The sequence below is a fragment of the Cyprinodon variegatus genome, unplaced genomic scaffold (assembly GCF_000732505.1).
Source record: "Cyprinodon variegatus isolate N-32 unplaced genomic scaffold, C_variegatus-1.0 Scaffold71, whole genome shotgun sequence".
Lineage (NCBI taxonomy): Eukaryota > Metazoa > Chordata > Actinopteri > Cyprinodontiformes > Cyprinodontidae > Cyprinodon > Cyprinodon variegatus.
The window spans coordinates 1,329,283-1,349,636 of record NW_015150524.1 but is presented as its reverse complement, the minus strand read 5'-3'; the positions used below and the strand labels follow the sequence as shown (position 1 = coordinate 1,349,636).

General features: G+C 38.5%; 1 protein-coding gene across 1 annotated transcript; it reads right to left on the bottom strand.

Moving 5' to 3' along the window:
• Positions 1-3,960: 3,960 nt before the first annotated feature.
• On the bottom strand, positions 3,961-20,343 carry galnt12 (polypeptide N-acetylgalactosaminyltransferase 12). The gene is made up of 10 exons (XM_015372392.1): positions 19,585-20,343; positions 18,001-18,170; positions 15,415-15,604; positions 13,594-13,779; positions 13,322-13,439; positions 12,694-12,870; positions 8,770-8,901; positions 7,243-7,353; positions 5,694-5,849; positions 3,961-5,146 (listed from the first exon to the last, which is right to left on the bottom strand). Exons 1-10 carry the CDS (start codon positions 19,935-19,937, stop codon positions 5,009-5,011), a joined length of 1,731 nt encoding a protein of 576 aa, XP_015227878.1. The 5' UTR covers positions 19,938-20,343; the 3' UTR covers positions 3,961-5,008.
• Between the last annotated feature and the right edge of the window lie 11 nt (positions 20,344-20,354).

Here is a 20,354-nt window from a genome sequence, read left to right as displayed (position 1 = left end):
TCTCATAACAAATCAGGTTCTTTCTCAAGGTTTATTCATAACATGTTACTGTTAACCAAAGTGTGTGTAATTTGTTATAACTCTGACTGATTTCCATTGTTGTAAGTAAGGAGGAATGAACGCTGTTCAGATTAGAACAGAGCAGAATGCTGTGCCATTAGGGCTGTATGATGAACTGTTCTCTCTTTGCAAAGATATGAATAAATGTGCCGAGTGAGTGAAATCCGTCGATCTCCGTTTATTTAACTAGGATGAATAGTTGGATACTTTTTCCCCACGACAAATCCCTTTAAGTAAATTCATAGTTGTAGTAGCATAATCTCTGCTCCATATTTTTTATGAATTCCTACACCTAAACATACCTCACTGCATATTACCGGTACTTTCTTTCTTCTTAAAGTATTTTCCTATCATATGGTTTTATGAGACATAAAATAGTCTCTATAAACTAAGAGATCAAAATGAAATAGCGTAATTTGCTTACAATAAACTAAGTATAGAAAATATTCTAAAATAATTGTGGTAAACTCAAGTATGAGTTGACAGAGTCGATAAAAGGGTCCTGCAGTGGATGTGCTCATATGCCCCTGGTTCGTGGTTATTTTAAAACCCCCGGAAACAGGAAGTTACAGTAACCACCAAAACTGCCTATGACAAAAAAATATATATAAACAAAGCATAAGTTAAATTGTTAAGTGTATTTTATTTATTGTACTACCATTCAAAGCTGTGCCACTGATTGTGACTATTTCTACATTTTTTCAGTTTATACTGAAATGTATGATGAATTATTTTGAGGCATTAAACATGTTTACCAGGGATGATTGCATATGAAGTAGTGAAATAAAAGAAACATCTCCACGACCACAGTTTTTTTCATTATAAATAAAAACCTTTATGAAACATAATTTGGTCCAATGTGCTCCAACAATTAATGGAACATCTGCTGAAAGTTTATACCACAGGTTTGGTTGATCCACTAAACAATGAAAACGCTATATCATAGAGAATCGATCCCAAACAGCGCTGCAACTCACCAAATCAAATATGAAAAAAAAAACAACACTGACATGGTTAGAAAACACATGGCACCCAAGGTACAATAAATAATGCTTTTTAAATGTATATGATGGTATAATCAAATCAATTACAGGAGCGATAAAGCCAAGAGAAGAAGGGGAAACATTAAAGATCACTATGTTTTTAATGCTTCTTATTAAAAGTAAAAAAATAATCAACAAACATTTTCCTTGATTAGCTACAGTAAAACCTTATAAACACCAATTCTGTAGATTAGGGTGAGCAGTTAGGACAAAGACATCACCTGGATGCAAGCAGTGGATCATATCGATTAAAAACCAGGGTCATATTGAGGTTGATCGCCCCTTATAGGCCGTTGCAGCTCTCACACAAATCATACAATCAAAAGACAAATGTTTCTGCCTTCCTATTATGAACAATATACCGTCCCCACTGCTCATTTGGTCCACTTCACTTAGCACTTAGCAGTGTACTACTCATAATCCTAACAAAAAGCCTTCTTATGGACTTCAGGGAACTGAAGCCCAGTAATTACATCCATATTTCAATAAGCTTGGTGCTTATTTTGTGCTTCCCTCCAGCCCAACACAGCTATCTCACAGTCCAGTCTTCCAAAGCTCTGCCTAGTGAAATAAACCTCCAAGTGTAAGTGCATAGTAGCAAATATCTAGTGCTGTATCTTTAGGCTTGTACAATTTTGGCTCAAATATACAGATGTTATCAACATCCTGCAACAGCAGCATGCATTACTGTACATTCGTTTCATTTGGCAAATGAGGGGGTTGTCATCCAGCTCAGTTCCCAGAGTTAGTGCTTTGAAAACTGCTTTCCATTTAGAGTCTTGTAAGCAAACACTCTGAATCAATATCGAAAATCTTTTTTCAGCATGATGGTCTCTTACCATTAGTTTCCAACAGCAGTCTTTTCAGGCTGATGGGGAAGGAGCCTGTGAAGGTTAATGGTATGGAAGGGGTCACAGATTGCTTCATTCATGCAGCTCTATTATCAAAAACCTACTCCTGTTCTTTCTTCTTTTTAAAATCATACTTCAAAATGTGTGTATACAGGTGAAAATATAAAGACTGACATACAGAGAGAGGCAAAAAATGTGATAAAGAATTGGGAGCAGCCCAGAAAATCAATCAGGAAGCCATCTGGCATGGCGGCACTCTGGAGACACCAACAACTGTCTAGTCTTCTGCTGTTTTCCCCTGCATGGCCTGAGGGAGAGCCACACAAGTAACGAGGACTCCAGCTTGGACTAGGTGTCTATTCTGATGGATGAGTGCCGAGGCAGCGTCAATGTTCAGATCAGTACGACCCACCAGCGTAAAATCCTCTCAATGGATAGACCACATGCCTGTACAATTGTTTGGAGCACAGCCAGCTTGTTACATTCAAAACTACACTGATTAATCTCAGAATGGGAAAAACATATTAAGGCATTTACCTCCTCTGATGTTAGATTTTATAGAGAAAATGTTTTTTTTTTATATATAAAGGCACAAATACTTGAGTTAGAAGATAATATCCCTACTCCAGTTTCAGTTTGTCCTTTTTTATGCACAATCAATATCAGCTGTCTCATTTAAGAGGAATCTGAAGAGAAAGATATGATTTAAGGTCATTTTGTCAGCCAATGAATAGAGAGAAGGTTGTATTACACATACCAGGAAATAATCCAATTAATTTGGGCTTTTAAAGTCAGATTCAAATGGTTCTTTAAAAGGGAGATCATTATAAAACACACAAGTTTGGATTTTACTGAGAATTTTCCTCAAAAGCATGATTACACTGAAGGCCAAAAGTCTGGAAGCAACTCAAGACTTTCTTTTCCTAGTGCCTTTCTATTAGAAGGAATTCTGTAGATCATGTAATATTCTGTATTTTTAGTCTCTGCTTTCAGCGTGTGCATTTTTTTTCCTCGAATTATCTTTAGGTATGCATCAATATTAACAAACTACTGCTGAAAGAAATATCATCAAAATGAAAAAGGCCTTATGGGATAAAAAGAAGTGACAAAGTCACAACAACAAAAAAAACAATACTTTATGGTTGGCTACTTTGAAGGGGAAAAAAGCCTCTGAAATAATTCAATAGCAGTCAATTATAATATGTATTAAGCTAGAATTTACATCATATTTTATCTTGCCTCCACATATTTACCCTATATTATCTGGGAAAAATACTCCTCCCATCACACCTTTTTGTTGGCATTAACATTCCGACTGAATTTTTACTATTTTCTTGGGTATGTTCTATTCACCTGCTTGGTTTCCAACCATGGGCTGGCCTTTAATCAAATGTTGCACAGTTTAGACAAAACTGACATGAGGGTTTAGGGTAAGAAATCCATGATATGGCAAAATTTTAGATTTTTTTGTGATCAAATTTAACAAAAAAGAAAAATGTATTCAACTTTCAACCATATAAATCATTCAAATGTTTTCTAATTGGTTTGTTCTGAAACAATCCATGAATATCTTATAATCCAACCAGTCAAGAGATGAAAGATCCAGGAGTCAACAACGTCCAGCTTGAATGAAATTTGCAGCAGCCCATAAGGGCGATTTAAATATCTTCTAAGGAATTTTTTTTTTCAAATAGGATAAATATTGAGCTTTTTGGTCAAAATTTCAAGATACAAACCCAGAGGGTCAAAGTAATGTGAAATATGTTGGTGACGTCATAGTACGGGTCATTTGCAACTTCACCTTGCTCATACAGTACTTATTTGATAGAGCTGTGGAGATGCAGCTCATAAAGGGGAAAAATCCATTGCGAACATCAAACCTGGTTTTAGAAGGGATTAAAACATGTGACTGTTAAGCTTCTTCAACAGCCCAAACCTCAACCCTATTGAAAATGTATGGACTATGATTAAAAACCAGGTTCATTTACATTTACAAGCACTACTGATGAGAGCAGCGGTTTAATACGATCGCTACATTTGCAAAAATCTTGTTGGTTGCTGCAAAAAAGTAAATCATTTTTGTTACTAAGGGACATTTAGCCAAACATCAACTGATGTTGCATCTATCAATTTAAGTTTGTGTAAAAATATACTTTTGGCTCACAATGCGTTCAGTTTAATTCTTGTTTTAAAAAAATTGTGAAGTTACATGTTATATTATGGTCCACTCTAATAAAAGAACTGTATAAATAAATGTTTAAAAGCCCAAAACTAGTATGAAATTCAATGTAAATTATAATTATAAGGAAACCTAAAAGAGAAAGTGTTTATAAGTGACCAACGGTATTTCATGTCAGCTAAATTGGAAAATCAATGGAATCACAGCAGAGTAACAGTGTGGTTTTCCCAGGTTATCAGTAGTAATGTGTCGTGATTGCACACCAGCATGATGTCTGTGAATTATGATTTTTTTTTCTTCCTATTATGAAAAAGCATACAGCAGTCCATTTTTAAAAAAAGATCCCATTATAAGTCCTGAATATTATTAGTTCCACTGTCAAATGACAGAGAGATGCTGACAGGATCAAACATAGAGGGGAGAGGAGCGTTAGCCCCCTCTACAGGAGAACATTTAAATATCAAGAACAAAATGATCTTGGAAAATCTCTCAGTCCAGCCACCTGTTCAGGAGAGATTCTTTTGACAGATTCATAAATATCTGTTTTATGTCAGATCAACACATGCTTGTGTGTCCTTATCCCAGTTCGCAAAAATCAAAGGGAGCTTAAACTGTTTCTTTCTTTTAAAAAAAGAAATGCAACGGCATTAAAATAAAAACAAAAGCCCCCTCCATCTGTAGCTTACCGTAGATGATTACTGAGCTCAAAGTTTTCCCTTTGACAGGTAATCAGAATTCATGATATCCATTTTTGCACACAGTGCTTTGGAAAGTATTAACTTTACTGTCTCTACATGAAATGCGAGAACGTCTGATGAGGAAGGGGGGATCAGAGGCATCCATAAGTGCTGAGATATTCCACATATGTTTAGGATTTACAGTTTCTCCTCAAAGAACCACTTTTGGCGTGAGATGTCAGAGCAGGGCTGCAGAGCCGGGGCTGGTGTCCCATTATCCGTCTGATCAACTGCTTCAACACACTTCTGGCTCTGGACGTGGAACAGACTCCCATCCTGGAAACAATCATTTGGAAAAGCATTTGCAAACTAATTTACATCTATAACAAAATGATTCTTAATTACTCATGTGGCCAAAATGTAGTTAAATGATGCATCTTTGCACAACATTAAAATAAGGGGAGGGGAACAGAGAATAACCCAGTGGGGCCCAGGTGAAATGCAAACTCAGCAAACCTTTTCCTGGGATGCATTAATGTCTCTGGTTATATTTTTTCAATTCTGCAGTTCCCAGCATCTTTTACCCTAGCTACATGCATTTCATCTTTTTAGATGTATTTACATTTAGATGGCATGGCTGTGCTACAGACCCTGGCATCCTGTTGCTGCATTCAGAACATGGTGAAGAAACTCCTGCACTGCATGGTGAACACACAGCTCATTGTTCTTCCCAAAACCATACCAGAAATAAATGTTTATCAGCTGAAATACAGCATTTATTACAAATCTGTATAGTTCTGATGTGTCTTTCTTGCCATCAAAGTCTTTTATTTCATTTGTTTATTAGGTTAGGCAGTACAAACACAAAATGGTTCAGGAATACCTTTCGGAGGACAAACTTCTGGTCCATTGGGACAGGTTCTCCTCGGTTCTTGCAAAGCTGCACAGTCAGGTAAGTGCTGATGTTGTCACCCACCACACATCCAGCAGGTTCTCTTGTATTATAACAGATTTCCCCATCCACAGAATATTCGAAAAACTGCAAGAAGAAGCCATCATACGTGCATAATAAATAAAACATTTTAAAAAGCCACAATTAAACAGTGCAAGAGAATGACCCTGTGTGTGTTTGTTTGTGGAGATCAAAACCAGCATTACTGGTTACAGACTGAGAATGAAGAAGGTAAGAATGCAGGGCACTCCCAAAAAGGCTGACAATACAACAACTACGAAAGCAGTTTTCTGCATAGACAATATTAAGGAGGTTCCTGGCAGAAAAGCTAAACCTCACAGCGCTTCCTGGTTTACGGACAAATGACAGAGAAACAGTGATTTGGAAACTGACTTTTTCCCCCTCTTTGGATCAACACTGCAGACATATTATGCAACCCGGGATAGGTAAGTTCATTGATTTAAGATCTTTAGAAAAAGCAACTATAAACGCTTTCCACTGTGTATGGAAGATAATGGTTTAAGCTGAAAATGAGTGAGTGCCTAATTCAAGGTACAGGTGAGAGAAAATGGTTCAAAGAAAGAGCTGATGACGGCATATATCCAGGACTACGAGGAATAAAATCTTCAGAACTTTATCTTAACAATAACAGTAATGTTTGAATAGAAATGAATTTAAATACTAAAATTTTAAAGAAAACACATAATGTTATACTTCAAAAAGCACATTAGTTAATCATGAGAGATTTTCCCCAGCAGATTGTTTCTCAGTTTAGTGCGATAGGAGTAGGGGTGGGTATTGCCAAAGAAGTCACGGTTCGATTCGAATCACGATTCACAGGCCACGATGCGATTCTATCACGATGCATCACGATACTTGAATTATTGCGATGCATTGCAATATTTTCTCCTCCATGTTTTGTTTTTGAATGACTCCGTGCAGTATCTCTCGGCCAGAAATGCTTGTGACACAAGGCAGCGTGCGTCAACACATCCGCAGCGACATCTACTGGACTGGAAGTTGTATTCCACTTGTTTTTGGCTGATTTTCGCAAACCATTCATGCAATTTTGTTTATTAATTTTTTTAAATTAATAATCGATACTTGGCCTCAAGAATCGATGCAGTAGATCACGAAAATTAGAATCACGATGCATCATCATGACGATTATTTTGCACACCCCTAGATAGGAGTGCTGGCTGCAGTTTAACAGCAGCACTAGGGCCACCAGCAAATTGCTATATACCATTCCTATATACCATATCAATACCTAATATAGTTGGAAACCCAGGTCTCCATTCTCAATTTAATCCAAATTCATACTTACCAAACTCTATAGCAAAGCGTGTGGATGTTTCTCATGAATTTGTAGCTATGACAATAGATAATTAGCATAAGGCTCCACTCTACAGTAGAATAAACTAATCATAAAGTGCTAAAGGTAAGTGGTTTTGCATCAGAAACCTGTGGCACCCCTTACCTGGTTCTGGCCCATGCCATGACATGGATAAAGGATGACTCTATGGCCTTCCATCACCTCATCACCAGGGTTATAGTCGAAACAGTAGTTGGTCTTTCCCCGATTCTTCAGCTGGAAAAACAAGCCACATAAAGGTATATTACATTTCAATACTCTGTTCTTAGCATAACCTAAATATGGCCAAACGTATTCACTCATTGCCCTCCATCCCCATGATTTGGAGTGTGATCTCGTCTTGAATTCATATGGATAATATGTGAAACTCTTCTGATAGCTTTCCATATGTTGTAGGGTGGTTTTTTTGGGAATCTTTAAACAGTCATCCAGAGGTCAGACACTGATGTAGGACGGCCTATGATGTTGTAACCAGTGTTGTTTTCTTAAACGATGACAAAATTCTTTTGTTGATGCTTCTTTTTTTTTCATGATGATAACGAGAACTGAAGAGCTAACGATGGATCTTTAATGACAAAAACATGAAGAGTAACGGGTGTGAGTTTTCTTTGGCTGGAATGGTCCGGTACTGCGCGCTCAACTCTGACAAATTTTGCTCTTCAAGCTGTGCTTGACATAGTCTGCGCTTTATGCAGCTTTATGCGCTTTATCAGTGTGGACACTGATGGTTCGCTCTCAGCAGTATGGCTCTTCCTGCTCTCACTACTTAATAAACTATATGTGGCTGATCTCCTCTGTGGAGCAATGAAGATTTTATTGATCTGTGTTTAATACATAATTCATAGTAGATCAGGAAGTGTTTGCATTTGGATGGAAACCTTGTATGTTTAAAACCATTCCTTTATTGTACATTTTGTCAGCTTGTCTATCTGCTATTTTAACCAAAATGATGAGTTGAACTAGATCTGCCATTCTTACAAGTTTTGTTGGACATTTTTTATAAAGAAGGGCATTCATTTATAAAAAAAAAAAAGTTTATTTGAATTCTAGAAATCAGTTTTCTGCCCAACAGCAATGATGAACTGCATGACAGTATTTTATCTTCAGCAATTGTAGTATCTAGGCATGTGCTGTCAGTCTGTTAAAGAATTTGGTTGTAATTCAAAATTGTAAAGGTTAGCATTCTTTTTTTTAAAGTACAACATAAAACTGACTAAACTCCATTTGTGTTTTAGTCGATTAAAACCGACTAAAACTATCACATATCGTAATGACTAAAATGTGGCTAAAAGTAATAACAGTTTTTGTCCTGAAGACGAAATCTAAGACTAAATCTAAGATGGCTGCCAAAAACAACACTGGTTGGAACATGACAGGGTTATCTGAACACTGTTCTACAAGGTCAGTTGCATGAAACTGATGTTCTCCTTTACGCTTTGAACTCTGTAGCGCTGGACTTCATGCACAGATGGCATTCTTCCACTGTACATGACAGCAAGCATTTCCCTCTCTAAAGGGCCATAAAGACAAACTCCCAAATTCACAGATTTGAAGGGGGGGTGACAACATTTTTTTGTCGATATAGTGGATATATATTTTGTTACTGTGTGAAAATGAATAGATTGTTCTAACCATTCCAAACATGCCTGGTCGATCATGTGGAACGTAAAGGTCGGGGTAAATGTTATCCAGATACCACTTAAAGTTTTTACAACCCAGCTTCTCCCTCAGCTTTCTCCTCTCAGTCACATCTCCAAAGGCCTCCTGGAAAACAAACAAAAAAAAAAAACATTTCAGCTTTACTGCCTTATACTTCCAAAAAACATAATCTTTATAAACTCAAAGATCAAGCTTTATACACATGAGTGTGTTCATATCTGAGCACTGATAGAAAACCATGTACAACAGCACCCTCTGTAGTTGTTTCAGCGCTCACTTTTTTATGTCAAATATTAACACGCATTTAACAACATCAGATGATTCAACAGTGAACCACTCCTTAGCTCTAGATAAAGATCAGCATCCTTGTATTTTACCAAGTTTCTGTGTACCTGCTAAGAGGGATGTTCTTAAGTAAACACTTTTCTTTCTGATAAAGAATAGCTGATTACAACAGGAGGACAAATAGTTGGACTTTGCTTTGTCGGTGAGCATATGCTCACCACACCTTCACTGCTGGGAGAAGGAGCTAAATACGCTGTGCAGAGTGATGGATGCTGGCTGTGTGCCCAAACACAGCTCTAATTGGCTCTTTATCAGTTTATCCGGTCATGAGACAGATTCCCAAAAGAGGCTCTCTTTTATCAACTGCTAGCACCACTACAGACAAGGGAACAACAAGGGCTAGAAGAGCTGGAATGACCCAGCACAAGAGTCTTGTCTCAGAGGAAGAGCGCTCCTCTTCTGTCAGATGGAGAGGTGGACAACCAGCAATGATACTTCTATGACATGCTTGACGTTTTTATCTGTATTTGCTCTTCAAAAGAAAACACCTAGAGCCTCTTAAGCGGTCCCAAGCACCTTGTTGTTTGACGTTAAGCAAATTACAAGCACAAACCCAATCGTATTTTAATTTAGATTTTTATGCGACTCAGAGAAAAACTGAAAGAACTGTGATCCCGGGTTTTCAAAACTTAAAACAGTAAAAAAAAAAAAATTACATAAAACAGTAAAAAGGAATTGATAAGAGTTTTTAGCTTCTGTAATCTGCGCTTTCGTCCCAAAAATAATTGTTAGAAAAACACCATGAGCAGCAGTTAGAGAGGTATATCTTTATGTTGCAGTATTTTAATCAACTTTTTCCAGTCTTTTGATCCCTACTGCAGAAGGTAAGCTTAAGCGAAAACTCAGGAAGACTCTAATCAGCTTAACCTGAACCACCTGCATTGTCCATCGTTCAGCTCCATCCAATCAACTCAGAGGCCACACCTTCTTCGAAGCCAATCATCTTTAAAGATCCCCTTCATTTAGTTCCTGGTCTAGCTTCTCTCTCCCACGCGCAAGCAAACTTTCCCCCATCTCCACCACTCTAATCCATTTCTAGGTTGCTCATCCAAACGTAAGTTGATTCACAGCATCAAAGTCTTCTGCCGGGGCCCGTGCACCAAAAAACTTAATTCGTTTATGTCTTCATCTGCTTCTGTCTCCTTGAGCCCCAGTTGGACTCGGCAGATGGCTGCTCACACCGAGCCTGGTTCTTGAAGTTTCCTCCAGCATGTAGCGACAGTGGAGAGTTTTCCTCTCCACTGTCGCTACATGCATGCTCAGTGAGAGGGATCGCAAAGAATCAATGAGTCGATGCAATCAGCTGGTTTTGGATATATATATATATATATATATTCCATATTTACTGCCTATTCATGGTACAATTTTACTTAATTTCAATGTAGTATAAAAATGTGACACTCCTAAATTATTCTGATTGGTGTCAGTGACAAAGATCCTAATAAGGACGTCACATTTTACATGAAGGTCAAATAACTTGAAATCAGATTTAAAAATCCAATTCACTGTATGACTATTCTTTGCTACCCTTTAATGAGGGGTACATTTATAGGTGTGTGGCCAAAAAAGGCCCACTTAATGGATTTTTCTTTGCTTTGGTCTGTTGCATACAACATTCATCCTTATGAATGGGATGATTTAATGTTTAAAAGTGGCTCTGAGTTACTGTCCAAGGCACTACTTTATGGTGTCCAAAAAGATAATAACACATTTTAAAGACATTAACAAGGTTAAAACAGTGTAAAACACCCAAGCAGTAAATACACCGTATGCATGACAGCGTATAAGCACAGCAAAGGGGCATACATGTCTGTTTGAAAACTAAAGAACGCTCCACACCAACAGGTTCAGCAACGAGGCCAAGCCAAGATGGGCTTTCCTGACCTGATAAGTAAATTAAACATTACTATATTTGACAGTTATGAATTTATGAGTAATATATTATCACCTTAAATTAGCATCTTGATGAGAAAATGAGCATCTTGATGAGAAATCAACTGTTTTGTTTTTACTACGTATGTTATTTTATTGTAATGTCTCGTTTTAACTATGTATCCTGTTTTTATTGTACGGTTTTGTTTTAACTATGAATTTTGTAGCACTTTGAGATTTTGTTGAAATGTAAAGTGCAATACAAATAAAATGTATTATTATTATTATTATGTATTTTGTTAGCATGTCATAACTACCAACATCTGCTGGTTGGGCGGTAATAACTGCAGACGTTAAGTATTCTGTAGTAGAAAAAGTATCAAGTAGAAAACGCACCTTGGCCTGAAGGGAACTATGAAACCAGATGTTGTGTTCCTGTTTCTTCCTAACCCAAACTGGAGCGCATAGGCATCTGGAATTAGAAACTCATCCTAAATAAGGAGAAGTGTTGCATATCTTTGCGCATAATACGGGCGTTAAATGACCATATTACGACTCCAATGTAAATTATTTTACTATTTAAAACTGAAAGCTGTGACACGCGTAGGCCAAGTGCAAGCTGCTTTGCTGCGCTTTCGTGCTATTACACGTCATGTGTATTTACTGCTTAAAGAATGAATGAAGTTTCCCATTGAAATTTTTTTCATTATTTCATTATAAACATAATTCATAAGGTGAATTTGTGAAAGAGAATAGCAGAAACGGGTGAGGTTCTCAATGACGGATATAAAAGGACAAGCAGATGTGCAGAATAGGCCTTATTCTTCTCTACTACAGTTCTAAACATGAAGTGGTTTTCATTTACATTATTATTAAGATTGCCCAATAATTCCTCCATAAGATGCCCTTAATACTAAAATAATGAAATTATTTTCCAACTGGGAACATAAAAATAAAACCATAGGATTTTTATATCAGGTAATTATTTTTAAAAAGATTACATTTAGGTCAAAATCCTTATTAAACTATTATATTTTTGAAATGAAAAAAATCCCTTACCTAGTGCATCTGTAAACAAAATAAAAGTTTAATGCTTTAAATTTTTAAAAATGATCATTGTATCCCTAAATGATAAAGAATGCAGCAGTGCTTCCTTTGAGTTGCAGCACATCACCTTTTGGCGAGGTTTCCTCCTCTCAGGGAGATGAGCGCCACCTGATCTGTGCTTAGAGAGCCTCTCCTCTTAACCACACTGTCACACACTCTTTGCCCACACAAACATTAAGACAGGGCACCCCACAGGTTAGTACTGATATCACCCTGTCAAGGACATGTGGGTGACACCTGCTGGCACAGAGTGACGTGGAAAGGTGGTAATCACACACCGGAATGCCCCGGCACTCCTGTCACCTTGAGTGTTCGTCGCTCATGTATCCAGAGAGTCACTTAATCAGGGGGAGCTTTTTACACCACAGTGGGAGATTGGCTGTGCTTGTATATGTGCAGTTTCTGGGTGGATATAATTTATTGCATCCAAGTGTTTATTACTGGCTTAAAAAAAAAAATGCAGTCACCACTGTTGAACAAAACATCTGATCTAAATGTGGCTTAATTCCTTTCTAAAATGAGCCACTGTGTGACATCCATCATAAAACCTTCTTGTAACCTGTGTGGACTCACCCGTCGTGCGTGGGGGTTGCGGTGGTAGTAGAGCTCCTTGTACTCATCCATCCACACCTCTGCCGCCCTCACACTGTTTGACAGCGCTTTGCTCCGTGAATAAGGGGCCTTTTTGGGGAACACATGGCCCACGTGGGAGCATGGGTGGATCTCCAGACTGCCCCCGCATTGCCAAATCTACAGGAACCACAACACCATAAGGATCTGGTTAGCCTCTCAGCTGTGAATCAATCAGGCTAACACAAAGGGCGACGTTGTGGAGGAGTCTGGAAACAAAAAAAGCTGTTGTTGCCGCTAGAGAAACATGTTTTCGGCTTCCATCTCTTCTGGGTAATCTTATTTACTCCGGCAAAGGGATGCTCAAACTGTCCACAGCAATCACAGTACTTGTGGTCTTCACTTTGCATTCCCTTGTAGTTCAGTTTTAATTCAATCACTGTGGTTTGCTGGGGAATTTGTCACATGGTTTTTAGTAAATTTAACCCAGACCCAAAAGTCATGCTGCAAGTTACTGCTATTAACAGTGTGTTCACAGTTTGCAGATTGGATGTTTTATGCAATGCTTGAGCTGGAAATTACATAATGTAAAGTAAAAATACAGGAATATATACAATGGATTTCTTCTTACTCTGAAAGAAAACTCCAGGTTTTCTCCTCCCCAGACCTCCATTCCTGTGTCATATGTCCCCAGGTAATGGAAGTAGCTCTTGCTCACAGAAAACAGACCACCTGCCATAGTAGGAGATCTGCAAAAAAACAGAGAGAGCAGAAATTAAGTCCCTACCCACCAAAAACCTGATAAGACAGAAAAAACCCGTTAGAGTTGGAAAAGCACACAGTATCTTAAATAGCTTGTGATCTCATTTTATTCTTCCTTCACAGAGGTTTGTCAAATCGCACCTGATGACATCTGTGGGCGAGTGACGGCGTTTCTGTTCATATTCTGGGACCTTGTGCCAGGTAAAAACCAGCCGCCAGTCAAAGCCACCGATCTGAGGTTCACCGGAGTTGCCTAAATATTGGAAGGTGTTCCAGTCGATTACATCGATGACGGGGCACACCACGGCTGTCGGCTCCTCTTTGATCCTGGAGAAAAGGCAAGAGAAAGTGATTACACAAGCAAAGGAATCAGATTTTGCAAATATCTGGTTTAGCTTTTTTTACTGCACTTGCTCTCTAGCCGAGTAATGAGCTACAGAGTCTGATGGAGCTGTACAAAGCCTTACAAAGTTATTCACCCCCCTTAACTATGATATCCCTGACTGAGGTTAGAAATTTAATGACTATTAAAGACATTTGAATTGAGAAAGCTTCCTGGAGAGGTGTCTTAAAATCTTGGAAACCAAGTCCAGTGGATTTTTTTGAACTTTTACGGAATGACTATGACCTGGATGACTGAGAATCTTCATCAGACTATTAAAAGTCTATTTTTAATATAAACACAACTGCTTTGTGAAGCCATTTGGGCCAGTGAACCAAAGAACCCGGTAAACAGATGGGAGAAAAGTTATTTGTAAGTCTAAAACAGAGTGAGGTTAGAGCTAAGGGCAATGTTCAATCAATAAAGACTATAGCACAACTGCAAACATGCCAAGCATGGCCGTCCACCTAAACTGACAGACTAGAGAAGCAGAGCATTCATCAGAGAAGCAGCCACAAGGATTCTGTTGGCAGAATCTGTTGACAGGACAGCTATTAGCTGTGCACCTCACAAATCTGGCCTTTCTGAAAGAGCAGCAGGAAAAAAAAAACCTTTGCTGGGGGGGAAATAGCAACAAGACATCCTATTTGCAGTATTCTATAAGCCGCCTTAACAGCAAACATGCAAATGTCTGATAATGTCTGATTTGCTTCATATGCAAAAAGCTAAATAAGTTAGCCAACCACATATCAAGCTGAAGACTTGATTCTTGGCACTATCATGCTGCGGGAATCCTAGTTCAGGGATGAAAGCCAATTAGAGATTGAAAGATGTTTGGACCGAATATAATCTTGGAATAAAACACCTAGAAGGAACTAAACTGGTTTAATATAAAGTCCATTAGTGTGTTTAAGAGGCCCAGAGAAATCAAAGACCTCAATCAATGTCAGAATCCCCCAGAGGGCCATGTTATCCATCTAAACTGGCATATGTTAAGAAAAGTATTAACTTTACATTCCAGCAGGGCTGCAAAAATGTTCACCACATTATTATTAGCATCCTTTTTTTTACTTTAAATCTTTTGCACAAACAAAAATACACATAACATTCACTTATATATTCTGCAGAAAAGTCAATTCAACCCCTCAGGTTGATCGCTTTAGGCTGCAGTCCACCTCATTATCAGCATGTTCTTTTGGACACACATTAACTCCTGTGTCAACATCTCTACATGCTTTCCCTAAGACTTAACATTTATAAAGTCAACTATATACAGAAAAACAAAAGTACCTCATAATAAGGTTTCTTAAATTTCAGCAAAAAATTGTTTAAAAAAAAGATGCATTTATTTTATTCTACTTCATGATTACTTTGTGTTTGTCTACCAGATCAAATTCAGAACGCATAAAGTGACAAAATGTGAAATGAGTTTAAGGGCTGTGAAAACAGGCTCTGTATGATTGGTAGTGTTTAATGTGCTTGTTGGCAGCTGAACTTTAAAAGATGACCTCTAAAGTCAACACTGGGGAGAGTTCCTCAAACTGAAGAGTACTACAGTTTCCTGAGAAGCAACTTCTCACCTCTTGAGCAGAGGCTCGAGCCAGCCGTCATGGCACTCACAATGACAATCCAGAAAAGTCAGCACATCGCCCGTGGCGATGGACGCCCCTAGCAGCCGGGCCCGGACCAGCCCCTCCCTCTTTGTGGCTCGGATCAGACGTACCTTCCTCAAACTTGAGAGGTACTTCTCCAATGGCTCCTTCAGGTGATCTTTTAATAAAGCAGAATAAACGTGAATAAACCTTAAAAAAAGCACAGTTGAAAGTTTCTCCGTTTGGATATTTCTGCCTAACCTTGCAGGTTCACGCTAAGAGCACAGATAGAAAATGCAAAAGTTATGCAAAAAGAGCTTGCTAATGACTTTCCTGCAGTGAAGACTTCTGAATAGCTCTTTGCTATGTATGTTGCACCGGATCAGCCTGGGTGTGTGAATTTGCAAGAGATAATCCCACCAATCTTGACTGTTTTTTTCTTAACTGACGCAAACTCACTTTGGATCATTATGACCTTAAGTTGTTACTTAATCTGGGTACCTACTGCGTAATTTCATGGGATGGTTTCACATCCTGTGTGGTTTCACGCCCAGTCGAGGGAAGTCTGTATCTGTCTGTAATCAGCAAGGCAAGCTGGTGCAAAAAGGCATTAGTTTGAGCTGAGGTGAGGACTGAAGTATGCTACACATGTCCCTAATAACAAAAAAATACAATCCTCACAATCTATCGCACAATTTCATTGTGGAGCAAACTTAAAGCATTTGTAATTGCATCTCTGTTGTTTTATGAGTGGGTAGCACAGACTAGTCTGTCCAAATTCAGAGAATATCTTCTATCAGTACCGCTGGTTAATCCAAGGCTTTTCTTTGTCTTTACTTAGTCTGAGAAATCCTGTAGTCTATAATCCCTGAGCAGGGGTAGCTGCTAAGTTAGTGATCCCCACTTTTATATTATAAACTCCTATTCTTTTCTAAATCTGCAGACAATGAGCAACACATATATCCCCAACTTTAGCTCACAGAAGAGAGACTTACATTTTGCCATTCAATGCAATGTTTAACTTCATTATATTTTCTAATAGCCTGTAAACATTAAATAGATGTTTTGCTAAAACAAAGTCAACCCACACTGGATGTTTCCTGAGATCGGAAAATACAGCATTATTCAAGCATGATCTCTAAACTGGAATGAGCATGATGTGCAGCAGACACGGTGGATCTGGATCTAAAACTTGCTCCTAATATTGAAAAAACGTCTTTATTAAGTATGATACATTGGCATTACCATAGATTAAAGATATAGCGGAGGATTTTCACAATTTTTTTAAAAAGACCCGCCCTCTCCCCTTTTAAAACTAAATGCACATGCACAACCCTGTAACCGCTCATGAGAGGGAATGCCTATTTAGCGCGTGGGAGAGCGTGCACGAGCACATTTCTCCTCGTGCACGCTCTGTTTAAAAGTTGCCATTTGGATAGCTCATACAAGCTCAGTTTCCAAAAAGAAGATCTGCATTTTTTTACACTATGTCAGACCTATAAGTGACATATCTAACTGCTTTATAACATAAACATATAACCAGAATGATTGACAATTAGGAGGACCACTTATTTTGATGGTCCACCCGGAAAAAGAACATCCTCCACCATACTTTTAAATAACCACGTGTAAACAGTGTTAGACCAGAGGGTAAGGGTGGGACTCATTGCTTCACCTAAAAGGCTAGTTGAGTTTAAAAACTTTGTGCGCACAAACCAAGAGGCTTCTTCCTTCCACTGACAGTTTAATGAAGGTCAGGGTTTGCCTGCACAGGGACAACCTCTCAGTTCAGCCCATTACTTACGCAAAAGCGTACACAACATCCTGAAAACGCAACAAATTATGCAAAAACTAGATAAAGAAAGTTGAGATTTCTGTTGAGAATGATGGGTCAAAAGGAAAACGAAGTTGAAACATTACTTAATATGTGGCTCAGGTGAATAATAATCTCAGATGGTTAGCTTGTTGTGTTTTCTCAGATAAATGTTGTCGTCTGATTCATAACATTAAGCTCAGACCTTGGATTAGAGAAGCACCTATCAGTTTGGGTCAAATCATGCATCTGACTACTGTCTTAAAAACAACATTTCATCTCTCTACAAGTATCTACATCCCTTCTCCTTTTTAAATACTAAAATTAAATGTCACAGGTGACAAGACTCAAAAGGTTGGAGGACAACCTCTGGGTTGTAGATTACAAACATGTCTGAAGCTTGAAACACATGATAGTTTTATTCTGCTGCAGTTCATCCGTAAGCAGGCAACAGCACCTGCAATTCCTCTACAAGAAATGCGACATGCCAAGAAGACCCTCAAAGTGCCGTCCCACACAAAACCACGCTGTTAAGGGAAAATGGTTTTCACTCCAACTCTTGCTTCCTGTGTCATAATTATTTGGCTCCTCTACCTCCCACCTTTTCAGACGCAGCTCATTTGACACTCCATTGAGAGCATCCCATCTGTGTGCCTCCATGTGAGCAGCAATAACAAGCTTTCTGTCTCCTGTAACTGTCAATCAGACAGCTTTCCCACCCTCAGCCCTTCTGCCTGTCCATCAATCGATCCATTGCCTACCTCTGTCACTGTAGTCATCCACCAGCACCACCTCCCTGAGCAGGATGTCAGGGGAAGTCTCCAGCACGCTATGGACAGTCCTCAGCAGGGTAGACCAGGCCTCGTTGTAGAAAGCAATCACCACAGAGGTTGTGGGTAGAGACTTGTAGTCATACTTGAGCTCTTTGCAACTGAAAAAAAACAATTGGAGTAATTTAAAAGTTGCTGCATGTGGACAAGTAATTTGGAAGCAAATGCAAAATTACAAAGAACTTTATTCTCACGTTAAGCAAATAGCTGAGTTATTTTACTTTGTAAAAAGCAGGTATTCTTTCTGCAGCTGGAGTGCTATATACGGAAGAGGATTAGGGCCATACAAAAAAAAAAATGTTTCTGACTTTATTCTCAAATTATTCTCATAGAATGATGACTACTTGTAATATTCCTAGTGATAATCCTGGGCTTTACTGATAATACTCCGTAGAAGTTTTACTTTTAATTTTGAGATTAAAAGTGAGCATTATGATAATAAAGTCCAAATTTAACAGCCATTATTTTATTAGACTTATTTGGTGGCCATTTTTATTAAACAGCACTAATCCTCTTCTGTAACTATAACATATTAGCTATTATAATAATATTACATTAATTGATTGACTTTATTGATCTCACAGTGAATACATTTATTTATTACATGAGCTTGAATAGTTAAAGGAGAAGAAGGAGGTGCCAAAGGAAGAAAAATTGGATATATACAGTATATACAGTACATACACATAGGACAGCTTATTTTTTTTTTTTTAGGATTATTATACAGGCTTATTGCAGTGAGTGTTTATACAGATGGATATTTATAATTATATACATAGTTTTTGCACAGGGTGCTAAATATAGAGAAACAGGTTATTGCACAGGGTGTCAAATATAGAGAAAAAGGTCATTGCACAGGGTGCCTATTATAGAGAAAGAGGTTATTGCACAGGGTGCCAAATATAGAGAAACATGTTATTGTACAGGGTGTTGAATATAGAGAAATAGGTTATTGCACCGGGTGCCAGATATGGAGAAACAGGTTATTGCACAGGGTGCCAAATATAGAGAAAGAGGTTATTGCACAGGGTGCCAAATATAGAGAAACATGTTATTGTACAGGGTGTTGAATATAGAGAAATAGGTTATTGCACCGGGTGCCAGATATGGAGAAACAGGTTATTGCACAGGGGGCCAAATATAGAGAAAGAGGTTATTGCACAGGGTATCAAATAGTAATTGCACATTATATATTGCACAAGTGATTGCTCCATTATAATGGAGCCCTGCAAGCTGAGGGCCACAATTTGTTGTCTATTCCTATAAAGTTGATGTCATCTTCTTATAATCAAGGGAGGACAGTATTTATACACTGCTTTTAAGCTCCATATTCCAAACATTTCTTCTAAGATCTTATTTAATTTACTTAAAAGTAGGACTGGAAGGGGGGGGGGGGGGGTATTTTAGCAATGTTAAAACAATTTCAGACTGGTAGCTTTCAGAATGTCGATTAATAATAAAGTCATTAAATGTCAATGTAAAGTGTTTAGAGTAGTGAAGGTTTTCTCCACTTACAGTGGGTTCCATCTCTCCGGCAGCCTGCGGTGCAGTGAGACCCTGTCACTGACATACGTGTTAATTTGGTGCTTCTGTATGCTTTCCTCTTCTTTCTTTTTCTCCTCTTTGTTCAGATTAAGCTTCACAGCTCTGCCCATTTCACCCAGGGCATTTAAATCCAGCGGGGGCTTCTCGTAGACTGGCCTATTAAGTCCTTCAGTCTCTACTTCTCCGTCCCTGGGGACTTCACGTCGGTTTGCAGCGCTGACTTCCCCGGATGGGTGTCTGAAAAATATCAGATAACCCAACAAAGTGACGCCAAGGAGGCAAAAAAGTAACTTTGTTCGACTCCTTCTTCCGCATGCTGCCATCTTCTTCAGGATGAGCAAAGTTTGCTCGGGGTCTCGCGCCCCTTCAAACCGGCAGACCTGTGTTGTGTTTCCGCCTGAGTTTGCCCCGCATACTTCACTGCCAGCTCAAAGTTTTAGTAAATCTTCAGACTCTGAGCGCTGCCTTCATTTGTTCAGTTTGTTACTCATTTACCCGGAACCTCAACGCATTTAACTCTATGGCCCCGGCGACGAGATTACAGACACTCCTCCCGTTGGACTCCCTCCAACTCCTGAGCTGGACCAGTGTGAACGGATTAACGCGCACACACCGGGATTACAATCCAGCAAATTATCTCCCTAGGTGACAAACTGAGAGATGAAACAAATCTAGGTCAAATAAATAAATAAAACGAAAAATAATTGGTTTTATTAACGACGAGGAAACTGACTATATTA